This window comes from Poeciliopsis prolifica, unplaced genomic scaffold, assembly GCF_027474105.1.
Source record: "Poeciliopsis prolifica strain line A6 unplaced genomic scaffold, Auburn_PproV2 SCAFFOLD088, whole genome shotgun sequence".
NCBI lineage: Eukaryota > Metazoa > Chordata > Actinopteri > Cyprinodontiformes > Poeciliidae > Poeciliopsis > Poeciliopsis prolifica.
The window spans coordinates 1,226,283-1,242,743 of record NW_026562463.1 but is presented as its reverse complement, the minus strand read 5'-3'; the positions used below and the strand labels follow the sequence as shown (position 1 = coordinate 1,242,743).

Genomic DNA, 16,461 nt, shown 5'->3' with positions numbered 1-16,461 from the left:
TTGTACTAAATTGCTGATGGATATTAGGAAAATGTGACGACAAAGAACATGGAAGAGGTTTGTGAAGAGGACCAGGGTAAAGAACGATTGGTCAAGAATCTTAGGTGTTGTGGTCAGTTTGGTCATCCCATCCATCCACGACCAGCAACATGGAACCTACAACATGTTACTGTTAGAAACTGATAAAAAATTACAACCCCCCCCCCAGAATTGTTTAAAAACAAGGATAAACTAGATTTAAGTTTTTGTTTTTAAGCTGTATGTTCACTACAGAACAATGGCATAAAAGTACTCTTCATGCCATTGTTTTTAGTTATTGATTTTAATAAATTCAAAACAATTACATTCAAGAAAGGAAAATATGCATATTCATTAAATGAAAGGCATGTTAGAATGTGATATGCTTTTGTGAGTCATGAATAAACAGTAACATGTTAAATCAACCAGATTATAGGATTTCAATATTTTTAATTGATAAAATAGATAGAAGAAATAAGTGGAAGATTATTGAACCTCTTTTTAATTTCAGAATATGTAAATCCTGTCAAATATCCCTATCTTATGTATGCTGTGACATTGTTGTACCTCTTGTGACGTCAGCACAAAAACTCAGTGGGGGGTTGGCCTAGAATAGAATAGAATAGCATTTATTGTCATTGAACAGAATTCAACGAAATTTCTATTGCAACTCCCGTGCAAAAAGTCAAAATATACAATATTAAATAAACAAACACACAATAATAATAATAATATATACAACTAAAATTAACTAAAGGCACTCAACCACACCAAAGAAGAAGCAGCAGGTCCAATTATGGTAAAGTGCAGATGATGTGACAATTATTATTATTATGCATCATTTATAACCTTTGTATTTCTGCTATCGAAAACTATTTCTAATGGAAAGAGCAACATCACTGGACATTAACTTTACAGAAAAAGCAACGCGCTGCTTCGCTTTTACGCACAATTAAAAAAAACAAACAAGACAGGGAGTGGGCTCGCGTTTCTTGGGTTACGCCCCTTCCCCGGCTTTACGCCGCGGGATGAGAGGAGACACGCAGGTACGCAGGAGGTGCTCATTAGCAGGAGGTGCAGCTGGTGCTCTTTGAAGCGAAAAAAAGCCAGTAGCAGCAACTGGGAGAGGAGTCCTGGGAGGGAAGGTGGATACGGCGCAGCGCAAGGTGAGGATACATCAACCTGAAACCGAGTGGATTCTGGGGTGCGTTTGTTTTGATCGCCTGGTTGTCGCGGATAGATTGTAAAGTTGCAGTCCTGTGTTTCCTGGTCCTTTAAAGTGATTGTTCTCAAACTGTGGCGCAGTTTATTAGTGGAACTCAAGTATTGACAGTTGTGTTATGGAGGAAAGTGATCACTGGTGACTGTTTATGATGTATTCTTTATTTCTCTGGTGTACAAATGTGGATTTGGCTCTCAAAAACTTCAAAATCAATTGTTTTGCTTGATAATCGGGCTAAATGCTGTTAGAAATTAAAGCTAACAAGATAATTATTATTTTTTGTACACAACACAGACACTGCAGCAACATGTTCATTGAAATAGGCTATTTTTTATATTTAGTGAGATTAAACAAACCTCCAACTTCGCCTCTGTATATTTTTTTAAATATCAAACACAAATTGAGATTTATCATAAAAATATCAACTACATTCTTCAATCAGTCATGCAGTGACAATGAAAACATTTTTCTCATTTTCAACTACAAACTGAAAAACTTCTAAATAGTCTTGCGCCATTTTAAAATGTCTACTCAGGTGAGACTTGAGATTTTCTGAGGAGGTTCAAGTTTAACTGCTGCCATTTAAAATCAGGTGATTTTTTTTCAGCTGTAAATTTCCAATGCATGCATTTGTTGTGTGATCTGCCTTGATTATAACAATAAATACAATTAAAACCCAAACAAGGTCAATCATAACTGGGCTTCTGTGGAGAGAGGAGCTGATTTGAATTAGAAACGCAGAATGGCTACTTTAAGAGGACAATTTAAATTGTTTGTTGAAGTTTCCTCACTTTCCAACAAAATGGCTTGACAGCTAATAAAGTTGCATTCAAACCAACCACTTCCCCAATTGTTGAGAAGCAACAATTATCAACAATTGGGGATTTCCTGCATGTTGGAGATGTGTCTTTGCTCCAAAACAGAAGAATTAGTAGCTGAATTACCTCCTTGTTGTGTTGGAAAATTCTGCAGAGGCCATATTATGAAATATTATGAGACAGGAGTGGAGTTGGACATCAGCACAAAACTTACATAAGAATTGCATAGAAAGGTAATTCCATTTTACAAAAAAAAATCTGCAAAAGTTAAACTTCTAAACTTTACCTTCAAAAGTTTCCCTGCAAATATAATGACCTTGTAGTGCCACAAGCTAAACAAAGTTAGCAACAGATCGAATCCAACGGCTTCTCGCCAATCAAATGATGCCCCTTTCATCATGTGGGATTCACTGCTGCCGAATTCAAAACAACAATAAAAACTCGTGGATAACTACACAGAATAAAAACTAAACGTTATAAATTGAGCGGGTAAAAAAAGTAACAAAAATCCAGTTGGTTAGTTGATTGAGTTAACTAACCCTAACCCTAACATTTTGGTGCTGACCCCTGACATATGACCCAATTATGACAGACCTGAACCTGCAAACCAGAAGGTAAAACCATGAAAGTCAACATCAAACAAAACACCCCAGGCAGGGAGGGAAAATGCATATTTGTGTTTTAATGCTTTAGTTTGACAGCTGGAGTGTAATGATTACACAAAATCTGCATTTATGCCGCTAAAATAATTCAAATTCCTATTTTCAGGTGATTTTATATTACTTTGTTAATTAATTAAAGCAGAATATTATTTCTATTTCTAGTGTTCTTAAGCAAATTTGCACAATGTTTCTGCTTTTCCTCATATTTAATTTTCTTTGGATTTTAAGTGACTTTTCTGCAAATTGTGATCTAATTTCAAAGATTTTGACAGACAACTTTTTCATTTGAACGTTTTACATGAATCTATGTTTGATGTGAAGTTTTATATATATTTCTTAACCTTTAGTGAGTTTTACCCTTGCACACTGATCCCTCTCTGTGTGTGGTTTCCACCCTGCTTTTGCAACACATTCCTCGGCGTCGGTCTACATTATTATGCCGTGAATTAGAGCTGCACCTTTTAATCAGACAGATGTTGCGCTAAACAAAAGAATTTCCACGCTCGTCTTTGTTGTATTTAAACGTGGTTATTTCCGCTGAGTCATCCTAAAATAATTGAAACCGTTAGGATGTTTCTCAAAGTAACACGTGCCACAAATACAGGTTAGTTCTCTGGATTTTCTATGAAGTCGGTTCAAGAAGTAGCACTTCTTGTAATTACAGCATACAGTGTGGAAGCACTTTCCGACTCCAGAGTCGTTTAAAACCGGCAGCACATCCTTATTTGCGCCCTATTGATATATTTCCTTGTGATTTTATGTCCTAGACAAGCACAATTGTGCATAATTTTTAACTGGAAGAAATAATATGAAAGGTGTTTTTATCCTTAGCCCTCTTTACTCTAATGACTCTAACATTAACCAGTGAAACCACACTGCAAAAACACAAAATATTTGTATTTTTCTACCGCAAATATCTTAACCCACTTGAAATAAGTAACACTTCTCAGCAAGATATAGGAGTTTATAGTAAGTAAATAATTACTTAATATTGTTGAAATAGTATCAGATTCACTTGCAGTTTTTTTTTTACTTATAACATGGGAAAATGTCTTGTCATATGCCAGAAGAACTAGTAATCTTTAAAAACAATTAGGAAATTATTTACTCAAAAGAAGCATATATATCTTGCTGAAAAGTTATTTTTATGTTAGTTTTGTCTTATTTCAGGTTAGGGCCAAAATGAGAGTAGACCCAAGAGTTTGGGTTTTTGCAGTTCAGTTCCCTCTTGAAATGACCTTATTAGTACTCACTAGTATTTATTAGCATACTGTGCAAAGCTGGAAGGTCAGATGAGATAAACAAATCCCCACAGAGAAACAAGGTAAAATCTTAAATCTTTAATAACTATATTGTTGTAACCTAACTTAAAATGTGAAAATGTTCATAGTGGTTATTATTACAGCAGCATGTGATCGTTTTAGAATCCTTTTCGTTCCCTATAGCTTTTGGCAATCTAATAAAATGGTAAAAAAAAAAAAAATTGTTGGAAATCACTCATGTCTTTGAATACTTTACTCTGAAACGTTTCAGTGATCTTTTAATGTTTACAGACAAAAACGACACTAGAGAAAGTAACCGGCTGTGCTTAGAAAGCAGAATTAAAAGTATGAACAACAACCTTTTTTCCCCCTTCCTGATTGGATTACAAGAGTTAAGCAAAAAAGTTAACTGAGCTCACAACCCGACCTCATAACTCCATCTATCATCTGTCAGCTCCGTTTACTGTTTGGTCGTTGTTGGCCACACATTAAAGTTTGAGGAGCTGCAGATAAGGTCTGATTAACTCTGGCTGCTGATAAGTTTGGTTCATAATATCCTGGCTGCCACTCAGCTGAACACACAGAAGTAGGCAAAGAGGACAGACGTGCCAGGGAGGCCCTCTGTATGTGCGTGTGTGTTTCTGAGACAGAGATAGAATTGTGTGCAGGACGGAACGTCGCTTTAAGAGGAGACTCGGTGTCTCTGATAGAGATCTGCAGAGCGGACGTGGCGACGGCTAGCCGAGAAGACCAGAGACGATAAGCATCATCTCAGGACCCGGACGCACCGTGGAACACTCTCTGCTACGACCTGATGACAAGAGATTTCATTTTTCTCCACTGAGGAAGCAGTTTAAGACATGCATGCTTGCAATGGGAGGCAGATAGTCGTGTCTACATTGACATTGCACACACCTGTCTTAAAAGTTGGCAGCTTCTTCACAAGCATTCCTCTGGATCCCTCTACCATCCATCAGTTCACCAAATTAACCTATTCAGCTCTATTTCAATAAAAAGGGGAAGTTCTCTTAAATGTAATACATTCATGTTGTATTTTAATTAGATATAATCCATCAAGTTAAGGCAAAGTTTTTAATAGTGCAAACCCATCTTAGTAAATAAAAGACAAAAATCTACCATGAGTTGGAATAGTTGTACAGTTTTTTCCACTTTAAAACCACTGACTTTAATGTGTTTTATTGGAATTAAATGTGAAAGTCCAGCAACTATTAGTAGTGAAATGTACAAATTCAAACAATAAACTAAAACAGTGGTGTTAAATACAGAGTTTATTTGAAAGTCTCTACCAGCTATGAATATGTTCAGAATTTTTGGCTCATTCTTCTAACTCTGACTCAGTCAGATTGGACAGAGAAAATCTTTTCAAATGTAAACGGTGTGGTAATACATTTTCAATTCACATTTGTGACCTACATTTTATTCTGTCTAAAAAAAAAACTATAAAAAAACACTCAATGTATCACAATGTGGAAAAGATTAAGAATACTTGTGCAAAGCGCTGTTGCACTAACTCACCAATGAAATGCCTGTTTCACACACATTCCTCAGAACTCCTTCCCAAAGATTATCAGATTCAACACTCTTCCTGCTTTAAGGCCTAGTCAAAACAATTTCATGTGTCTACTCTTGTTTTTTAGAGGTTAAAAGGTTGTAAGAAGTCAGCTTTGTTTTCACACCTGATGAAATGATTTGGTTTATTTTACTGATACGTTTTGTTGAAAAAGTTATGCTAATAGGACGGTAATGGTTTCATACCAATGTGAACGTATTGGTATGTCAGCGGAATCTTTTATAAAATGTTTATTTTTCTGTGCTTTCATCATGTATTTTTTTTGCTGATATCTAAGTGTGTTTTCTTGTTTGTAATTGCAGGTGTCCCAAAATGTACCGTGATATGTGCACTGTCCTTCTGTTCATCTTGCTGCTCCTTCAAGGTCAGTTGATGGATTATATTGCTTTGCGTTTTATTATTGTCTGGTTGTGGAGGAATGGTTAACATTATAGACGTCACTTTTCTGTTAAAGAGAAATATTCGGCAACTTCAAGATTTGTAATAAATGGAATTGTAATAAATATTTGATTTTTGATGTTTTTCATCAAGTCCTAAAAGAAGTGCATATGTGTAAATCCAATTTACTCTGTTACCACTAAATAAAATCTAGCACAACAATGTCCTTTCAGATTAAATCACCCAATTAGTAAATACAATCATGATGGAGCATAGAAATGAACAAACAGCAACATAAAGACCAAGGAAAAAACAAAGTAGGTCAGGAATAAAGTTTTATGCTGAGATAAGTTATTCAACAAAATCATTAAAGACTGCATCACATTTCAGATGACTTCCTGCATTTCTATTGTTTTTCTAGAAAAAATTGTTGCAACATTTTTGATATCTAGATGTGCAAAGAAGTTATAGAAATGACGAAGCTGCATTTTGCCTCATCTTTGTAGCTCCTTTTCAGTAAGAAGTATTGGTATTTGCCTGAGGGAAAAGGAGGGCTTTAGAGGTAAATATAATCTCGAAGTTGTTTTCAAAAATGACAGCTTTAGCAGCAACAATTTATGATGGGTCATTTGAAGACTTTGAACTTTTCAGAACCAGACTGCTTCACCCTCTTCTGTGAGTCTGTTGGCAACATATGGCAGAAATAATTCAGAACTAGAAAATTAGATGTACGACAGAGATGTTTTTTTTTTTTTTTAAAGGTAAATCTGTAGAGCAAAAAGTTCCCAGACTTGGATGGAATTAATGTGAAATCCACTGCAATTATTACTGCAGATAGTAAAGACACAAGAGGACCTATGGTGAACAGACGAGCTTTTTGTTCTGAGGCCTCTCTGACCGTGAACAAGCTGCCCACTGCGGCCCCTGAGCTTTCACTTTGAATGATGTTGGAATCGGGGTCAGTGTGCTGAAGAGGTCGAAGCAGGCTGCCGGTTTGCAGGTGGCGCTTCCCTCTAATGATCGCTGGCTCTTTTAGTCACCTGAGCTGCTGGTTTATGGCATTTTAGGAAGACTAACGTCATGGGCAGTGTAGTCAGACGTTATTATTGTCATCATGATTGTTGTGTAATGTGTTTTCTTTCTTTTTATCACGAGCTGGTAGTTCAGTGACACTCCTTTTTATTAGATCCTTTCTTTTCTCACCATTGGATCTTTGTCTTTGTTCATTGTTCTGGCGGTTGGGTTTTTCTCCAAGTTGTCCCTGTTATTCAGGCTGTTTTTCTAGACTTCCTGTGTTTTCAGCCACGCTTTGGTTTCTGTTTGATTGTTTTGAGTTTGGTTAGTTTTTCACCCTTAAGAAACAAAATAATATGGTAGTTTATGGGCAAATATCACTCAATAGAATAAACAATATGCAGCTCTGGGAAAACTTAAGAGCCCACTGCATCGAATCCCATTGAAAACTTCCTGATATTGATTTCTGGACTCTTCCTAAATTGAAACGTTTGTTGTTTCTAAGTGAATATAAACGTCATTTAAGGTCTGAAAGCATTGCAACTTTTCCATTATTTTGACCATTTCTCATTTTCTGCAAATAAATACTAAATTTTTGCTTGGAATTTCAGAAACATGTTCATAAAATAAAACAACAATGTTAATTTTACTCAGACCTATAAAGAGTAAAATCAGAGAAACTGATAATTTTTCAGGGTTGTAATAAAGTGTATCAACTAGTAGTTAAGGTTATCCTTAAAATATACGCCTATTGTGTTTTTTCCCTCATTTCGTCTCCTAGTTGATGTTGAACCTTTAAGAATGTTTTATTTTCTTTTTCTTTCTTCCTTTTAATCATTATGTGCACTACGAGTTACTGAACAGAGACATATAGCCGTAAGCTTTACAGGCAAAAGTTTGCAGCAATTAGTTTTCAGGCAATCACAGGGTCTGCATCCAGCCTCTCCTACGAGCTTTACATGTTAGTGAAAGAAGCAAAATAATGGTCTTGTGTACTTGTCCATATGAATTGCTTTCAGTATTCAGTAATGTAGAAAAGATCAGGAGGAAATATATGTTGGCATAGTGCAAATACAAAATTATTTTTACTGCTACAATCAGTAAAGTGACGGTCGCAGTTAATGTGAAGATATGTGGTTTATATGTAATCAGTTTTTTTGTAGCTTTCATGAATCAAACGGCACATAAAATTACACCAGAAAGTATTTGCACCCGATTTTCTGTTGTTTTTGCTATATTACAGACTTTTAAATTATTTTGATAGCTTTCAGTGAAAGCAACAACTATCTCACCAAATGCAAAAAACACAAAGATTTTTTGTAAATTGAATAATGAAAGATGAGAACCCTGATGGTGCGTTCACACCAAACGCGTTTTGAGCATTCGGTGTATGTGGAGACGTTTTGAGTGACGAACGTGCCGCGATTTGAACCATTTGGAGCATTCTGAGTATTTCACGTGTCGAGTTTGTCCTTCTCGTTTGACACCCCACATAGACTTTGAATGCAAACCGGATGCTCAAAACACGTTTGAGCGTCAGGCGCGTTTGGTGTGAACGCGCCACTGAAGTATGTCCTTGGAACCGAGCTGCATATTTCAGAAGTGTGCTAAATTTATTTTTACTCAATTAAACAAAAAAAGAGAGTTAAGTTAGAAGAACTTGGGTTTTTCTGATTTTGTATTTCATTCCTCTCGCAATCTGTGTCAGATTTAACTTGAGGAACTTTATTCAAAATACCTCAACAAATTTGACACAAAAACTCCAAGATAGTATTTTTATGTCACCATTTTGGACAAATGGTGGTTCAGACACAAAAATCTAATGGGTTTTAATTCTATATTACATGTTCAAAAGAAATTTAGATTTTTATCTGTACCTTCATGTCCCATGTCTCTCCCAGTCACACAGGCGTCCTCTGTGCAGGAGATCCAGACCAGCCATGACAACATAGCAAAAATCAACTCAGCAGCAGAAAGTGAGTATATAATGCTGTAAAAAAAATAAATATGTGGTGAATGTAAAACTTTTAAATGTAGAAACCAAAAAGTGGAGGTTGAGCTGAATGGCATCCAACTAAAATAAACAAAACCTTGGAAAGTTTTGAACATGCAAGAGCAATACCAAAACTTCATCTCAAATTCATAAGCAACAAGTAAAAAAATACAGAGAGGCATTCAGATGAAAAAGGGCTGTTTTTATCACTGTTCGACATTTGATTATAGATTAAAGCAAATGTCACAAGCATCATAACATAAATTAGGATCCTTTCTTACAGCATTGAAAGCTCTGATCATATTTGCTTAAGCGTCATTAAGATGAGCTCATTTTATATAATTAAAACTACTGAAGCAAGTGAAATTTGATCAAAAATGGATTTAATGAGAGAAAAAAGCCCCAATGACCTCAATGTTAGACTCTCTTTACTATCAGCAGCACAATAACCGCAGCGTCCCGGTTTACTGGACCGTGAAACGAACACGAATCTGTGAGGAAGTTGATTTAATGCAGGAATGTCTACATGGAAACTATTTTTGTGTGTTTTTGTGTTCATGGGAAGTGATGCAGTGCTCAGCAGTCATAGACATCCTCTTTCTCATGGATGGCTCCTACAGCATCGGGAAGGGCTCCTTCGAGAGGGCCAAGCATTACGCAGTCAAACTTTGCGAAGCCCTAGATGTTGCTCCTGACAAGGTTCTTTTTCCATCAAAATATTGTTTTCTTCTTCATGCTCTACATCAAAATCAATCAACAACGCTTTTTTCTCTGGATTGGTGCAGGTGCGAGTCGGTGTGATTCAGTTTGGCTCCAGTCCTCGCCTTGAGTTTTCTTTGGACTCGTTCTCCAACAAGCAGGAGCTGAAGAAGCACTTAAAGAAGATTTCATACAGGTGTGTGAAAACTTCTTGTTTGCCTCTGTTCCTTCCCTAGAAGCAAAGATAGCGGCTGAGTTGGAGGAAATAAGAAAGAGTCCTCACTCTGTTCTTTTTCATGTCACCAGCATTCATTTGGCATTTTTCAATTACAAAAGTAAATAATGACACTTTTAATGCAAAGTTGCACTAAAAGTTGCATTAAAAACCCATTAAATGTAAACTTTGCATTAAAAATGTCATTATTTAACAAATGACACTTTATGACAACAGTCATAAACATTGATAAAGACTTCATACATTTTTTTTGGGCAAATTGCGCCACTCAGGGTGGCAGCACGTTGGAGTAGCTCTGTGCTTTTATTGAGATTCTTTTCTATTTTTCAACCAGGGAGCAGCTGAATTGATTTAATTTCCCTTTTGGGATTAAAAAAGTATTTTTGAATTTGAACTCGATTAATCCTGTTTAAACCGTTCTCTTCTCAGAGGAGGCAGCACCCAGACAGGCCTGGCTCTGAAATACGTCCTGAAGAAAGGTTTTCCGGGCGGCCGTAACTCCTCCAGCGTCCCGCGCGTCGCCGTCCTTCTGTCCGATGGCCGGTCTCAGGGCAGCGTGGTCCAGGCCGCTGCTCAGCTGAAAGAGACAGGCGTGGTTTTGTTTGCCGTCGGTTTGCGGTACCCAAAGTGAGGATGATGAATATTTATTAATTTCGGTCATTTTTTAACCTTTCCACAGACAAGTAAAAAAGAAAAACACAGTGTGGTGGGAAAAAACATAATGAAAAAAGTAAAAAACAATTTCAAACTAATAGAGAAATAAATAATATTTACATTTTTGTCCAAGAAAAGAGCACAAAGTGTAGATAGGAAAAAAGTGTAGAATCTTTGCTGTGTATTTTTCCAAACTTGTATGAGTTTATCTGTAGGAAAAGTCATTAATGAAAACATAATCAAACCTTGTATTTGTTTAGCAGATCATTTTTATATTTTCATATATGTAAATAGTAAAAAACAAATATTTAACTCCTCACAGCACACCAAAACAACTGCACTTCTCGCTTCTAGTTTTTTAAACAAACCTGTTTCTCTTATCTAAAAGTTTTTCTGTAATATTAAATCACTTCTATATTCACTTTGGAAAGAGTTTTCAGTAAGCTTTGCACATGATCATAAAGTTTTATGTGGTGTAAAAGATATTCTACCAGTTGGAAGAAAAATATCTGCAAAATAGTAATCACATGCAAAGACACTTTCAAGGACATCTGGTAATTTGCGATAAAGTTTCGAAACCAGCTAACTCACTTTGTTTCACAGATGGGAAGAATTACACGCACTTGCCAGTGAGCCAGTGGAAAGTCATGTCTTCTTGGCCAATCATTTCCATGACGCTGTTAACGGCCTGTGCACCACGCTGAGCACGCTCTCTTTCTGCAGCGCTACACCGGCAGGTGGGAGCGCTGGAAAGTTTACGATTCTAAATCTTTACAGACCTTTTTCTTCATTTGGTGAGGTTTGATGTGTCGTTGTGTTTCCTCCCTTTCATCAACCTATCCTCGGTGTTTTGCCTTTCGTCGTGTCTCGTCTTGTCCTGCAGGCTGTCAGGCTGAGTCCTTCCCCTGTGAGAGGAAGACACTGGAGACGGTGAAAGAGCTGCAGGGGAATTTCATATGCTGGAAAGGCTCTAAGGGATATGCCCCACACACGTCTCTCTGCCCGTTCTACAGGTAAGCCAGCATGAAAACTTTTTTTACTGAAATAAAAAATATTTTTAAAAAACTCTTCACAGTTTGTTGTTGAAAACTGTATGTAATTTTATGCTTGAAAACTATTTCAACAATTTCATGACTATTCCTTAAAATTTCAACAAAAGTAATCCGTAATGTGTTAAAACAAAAAGGATGATTTATTTAAGCAGTTTTACAAATAAAAATCTTGGAAGCATGACTTGTGTTTCTATTCAACCTTTATTATCATGGTATTATTTAATGAAATTCATTATAACTAATTGCTTTTGAAGCATAAGGTAATGTTCACAGCAGGATTTCCTCACACTGTCCTCTTAAAGAGCCTGCTTTGGGAAAACAGTGTCTTTAGTCAGAAGCTTCTTCAAATTCACTGTAACACAGACTGCTACAACTTTTTGGTACTTTTCTGCCATTACAATCACAATAACTGAAGAATTTGACTCAATATGAGTTACAACATTTAATTCCCATCTGGGATCAATAAATTATTTTTGAATTGAATTAGTTCAAAAGTCAAAGTTATTATTTTTCACTGACCCTCTCCTTCTTCCGTAGAAATGTTGTGCTTTGTTAACTAGCTTTAGTGAACAACCATCACGTGTTTCGCAGGTATAGTAAAGTTTACAGGAGACATCAGACCGTCTGCCATAGGACCGTTTGCTCAGGTGAACTTATCCTCCCTTTCCTTTGCCTCCTGCTGCTGTTTACTTTCCTTAATGGTGCCGACCTTCTCCTCATCATCACTAGATCCCTGCGACTCTCAGCCTTGTCTCAACGGGGGAACCTGTGTATCACAAGGTCTAGAGCGCTACCACTGCGTGTGTCCACCTGGCTATGGATCAGATCCACACTGTGGTCAGTAAAATCCCGAGCTCAGAGTCTTTTGTTATCAAACTAATTTAACCATAAATCTATTGAGGTGGGTAAAGAACCCCAAAGTTGTAATCAAGTAAAAGTAACACTGTCAAAATATTTTTACTCAAGTAAAAGTAAAAAGTAAGCAATATTTGGTAGAAATATTTTAAAATTACACAATGTAATGGACAAAAGTACAAAGTTAAGTGGAAATTTTGTTATTTTAAGGGCAAAAATGACAATAATTCATGGATCAGAAAAATAAAATCAGGCAAAATATTTTTTTCCAAATCAGTTTCTAAAAAAAAAACTGAGAAAAACTTTAATGAAAACTGCAGGTATGTGTTTGGTGAATTTTTAGTTAAAACATGTTTGTTTTTCCAGAAAATAAACATGTTTTCCAGAAATCCAGAAATTTTATTCAACTAATTAAATTACTCAAGTAAAAGTAAAAAGAACAGCTTAGTAAAAAAGTTACTTAAACGAAAGTTACTGGTTACTTCTGAACTCTGATGCTTCCTCAGCTCCTGCTTTGTCCTTGGATTGCTCCATTGATTTGCTTTTCCTGCTGGAGGGCTCTGCGACGCTCACTTTAGAGGGCTTCCTCCGTCTCAAATCCTTCTTGAAGCGCTTCCTGCAAACCGTCATCGGCTCCGACAGCCCCAGTAAAGTCGGCCTGGCCGTGTTCGGTGGGGAGACCAGAGTGGAAGCCCAGGTTGGGAGATTTAAAGGAAACACGAGGAATCTCCTGATGGCAGTGGATGCTCTGCAACCACCTGGTGGTTTGACCCTGACGGGTCAGGCGCTCCGACATGTGACCCGTCACGGCTTTGTGAGCGAGCCGGTGTTCGCCGACGTCTCTGATGACCTCCCCCGCGTGGTGGTGCTGCTCGCCGCCACACCTGCTGCTGATGACGTGGTGGAGGCCTCAAAATATGCGCGAGACAGAGAGATCTTCTTAATAGGGGTTGGACCGGAAAGACTGAAGGTGGAGCTGAATAATATCACAGGAAATCCTCAGAGATCTCTGACGTACTCGTCACCGGACAGGCTGATTGGGAAGATACCGGAGCTGAAGGCCAAGATCTGCAGCGTGGATACGCAAGGTAAACGCTGCCCAGATGCAATCTGTGTTACGATTCGCAGCAATTTATTGACACGCCTGGTAAAGATGTCCAAAAAGACTAAACATGTTCTATTTTTCATTTGAAAATGTAGAAACTTAACTTTTATTTATTATACTTTTATTAAAAATATGTATTTGACTTATTTTTTAAAACTGTCACCATGTCATGACAATGTGGCACGAAACAGATATGTGAAAAAATGTTCCTCTGCGTTCTCCCAGCGCTAACTATAGAAATACATGACATATATTTCTATAGTTAGCGCTACTTAATTGGCAGCGCTAACACCTTCCTCCTGGCTCTGATTGGTTGTTTCAACATATATATTATTAATGTAGTAACACTGAAAATGCGGCAGCATTGATTTAATGTTTAATCTATTAAATCCACTTTAATTGATTCCAGCTTGCAAACAGTTTTGTGTTTACTAGAAAGTTTATGTATGCATGTTTAAATTAAACTCCTTTTCTTCTTTTTTTTTTTTCCCCAGGATGTCTGGGTCAGGCGGTAGACCTGGTGTTCGCCCTGGATGCCTCCGTTGGAGTCGGCCGGGAGAACTTTGCCACGCTTCAGGACTTTGTGCGAAGCATCTCTGTCCAGTTTGACGTGAACCGCGACGTGGCTCAGGTCGCCCTGGTGGCCTACAACCGCAGAGCCACCACCGTTTTCGGCCTGGACGCGCACGAGTCCGGCTCTGCCATCCTCAAGGCCGTGGGGGAAGCCCACTACATGGGGGGCGGGGTGTCGACCGGCGCGGCGTTGCTCCACATCTACTCCAAAGTCCTGACCGAAGCCAACGGTGCCAGGCCGGGGGTCAACAAGGCCGTGGTGGTGGTGACCGACGGCTCGGGTGGGGACGATGCCGTCGTCCCAGCTCAGAAGATAAGAGACAGCGGAGTTTTGGTTTTTGTAGTCGGCATTGGAGACATGCAGAGAGACAAACTGTTGATGATCGCAGGTTCAGAGGAATACATGATTTCTGCACCAAGTTATGAGGATCTCAAGTACTTTGAGGACGTGTTGGTTCAGATGGTGTGCTCAGGTAAAAATACTGAAAAACCATTTGGACACATTAAGCTGCTAAAACAGATATGATATAATAACTTTTCTTGAATTTTGCATGATTAAGTCTTGTTTCTGTAAAGCTCAGAGCCTCATGCAGCTCTCTGGTCCCTCCAACAAACAGAAACAGAAAACGAAAATGTTTTTGATAATGGACGCAATAAAAAATTGTCAGTTTAGCAGTTTTTCTGTAAGTTCTTATGCAAAATATGGTTTTGAAACTATACCTATTTTTTCTTTATTCTCCACCTAAAAATGGCAAGTTACTTGCTTTGATGATCTGCTTGCATGAAAATAGTTGTTTTGTTTTTTGCCAGAGGTGAGGAAACCTGTGAACCTGTGCAAGCCAAACCCGTGTATGCATGATGGGATCTGCACCCTGTCAGGAGACAGCTTCAGGTGTCAGTGCCACGACTATGAAGGGCCACACTGCGAAAGACGTAAGTGCTGCTAACAATGCAAAAAAAAGAACTTAATCTTACCAAGCATTTTAGATCTAGTTTCTAATGCAAATGCCTCAGTACACTTGAAATAAGACAAAACAGGTAAGGAGCTTGTTTTTAGTTGCTAATCTGTTTAAATTTCTTTAAAAAGTACAAGTTTCTCTGCCAAATTTATTCACTTAAACATGGAAAAAAATTCTTATCTGTAAAATAATCTTTTAGTGGCACTAATACTTCTTTTTAAATCAATATAGAGGAATTATTGACTTAAATGAAGCTATTGAAAAGTCACTTGTAATTTAGTTAGGTTTTATTTCAAGATTACAAGAAATTGGAAAAAATAGTTGGAAAGATTGAGTTTTTGCAGTGAATGAGCTCCTTAATTATTTCTCAAATTCTTCAACTTTTTTTGTTATACTTACTGGGCAATATATACTGGAGTGAGTCGGGTTTTGAAGCGGCGACGTCCCGTGCAAAGGGTCAATACTCATCCAGAAATGGAAAATGCTTCAAATTTCCGACTCCTCCAGATTACATTTGCGTTAAAGCTAAATCTTTTGGGCATGACTGCAGATATCAAGACCTGTTCTGTGCTTTTCTTTCTTTTCAGGAAGTAATAAAAACTCATCCAGAGGGGATGCTCCAAAGCCTGCTGGTCTGAGGAAGAAGAGCAGGCAGAGAAAGAGCCACCAGGAACTCCTGCGTCATTATAAACTTCACCGCCGGAGACACGCTGCCTGACAACACAAATAATACAGAGAAACAAAAAAACACCCACTTCAAAACCAGGGATGTTTTTGGAGTACAGGAAAACCCTATGTTTATTTTTTTAGTATTTAATGTTGGACGCTCTACTTTTGTAAAGTTTGTTTTTTTATATCTTTATATGCTGACTGAATAATAATTGTGCTGGCTGTTTAAAAATCTAAACTCTAACATCATCATTGTCCCGATTTTGTTCCTAATCTCAAAATGTTTCTCTGCTTTTGACGCTAAAAACCTCACCTCAGTTCAGGCAGTCATGATCGACTGTCATCCAAACTTTACACAACACAATTATGGCTGCATAAATATAAATAACCACTTCTTTTATAAGTGTTAAACATTGAAATATGGTTGGCTTCCAGGCACAGACCTGGCCTATGAAGAAAGTCCACAAAATGTCAGCAGGGTTCAGGTCACAACTTTGGGGCAGAAATGGTTATGTACGAGTCTCTGTTTATTTTCCCTAACAATTAGTTTAGTAATTTACTATTCTAACGAATTGAATAAAAAAATTGACAAATTTTTATTCAACCGCTTATGACTTTTTTTATACTAGAAAATGCAAATAAATATTTTAAGTCCATTTTTAACTAAGAAAATACACTTTTTATTGTCTAAAATGCAGTTTT

General features: G+C 37.4%; 1 protein-coding gene across 1 annotated transcript; it reads left to right on the top strand.

Annotated features, from left to right (window-relative positions):
- Window positions 1-1,140: 1,140 nt before the first annotated feature.
- vwa2 (von Willebrand factor A domain containing 2) lies at window positions 1,141-16,302 on the top strand. The gene is made up of 14 exons (XM_055022650.1): window positions 1,141-1,184; window positions 5,876-5,937; window positions 8,867-8,941; window positions 9,524-9,657; window positions 9,744-9,853; window positions 10,322-10,519; window positions 11,150-11,283; window positions 11,430-11,559; window positions 12,190-12,245; window positions 12,328-12,435; window positions 12,960-13,541; window positions 14,053-14,604; window positions 14,942-15,064; window positions 15,678-16,302. Exons 2-14 carry the CDS (start codon window positions 5,886-5,888, stop codon window positions 15,806-15,808), a joined length of 2,385 nt encoding a protein of 794 aa, XP_054878625.1. The 5' UTR covers window positions 1,141-1,184; window positions 5,876-5,885; the 3' UTR covers window positions 15,809-16,302.
- The last annotated feature ends 159 nt before the right edge of the window (window positions 16,303-16,461 follow it).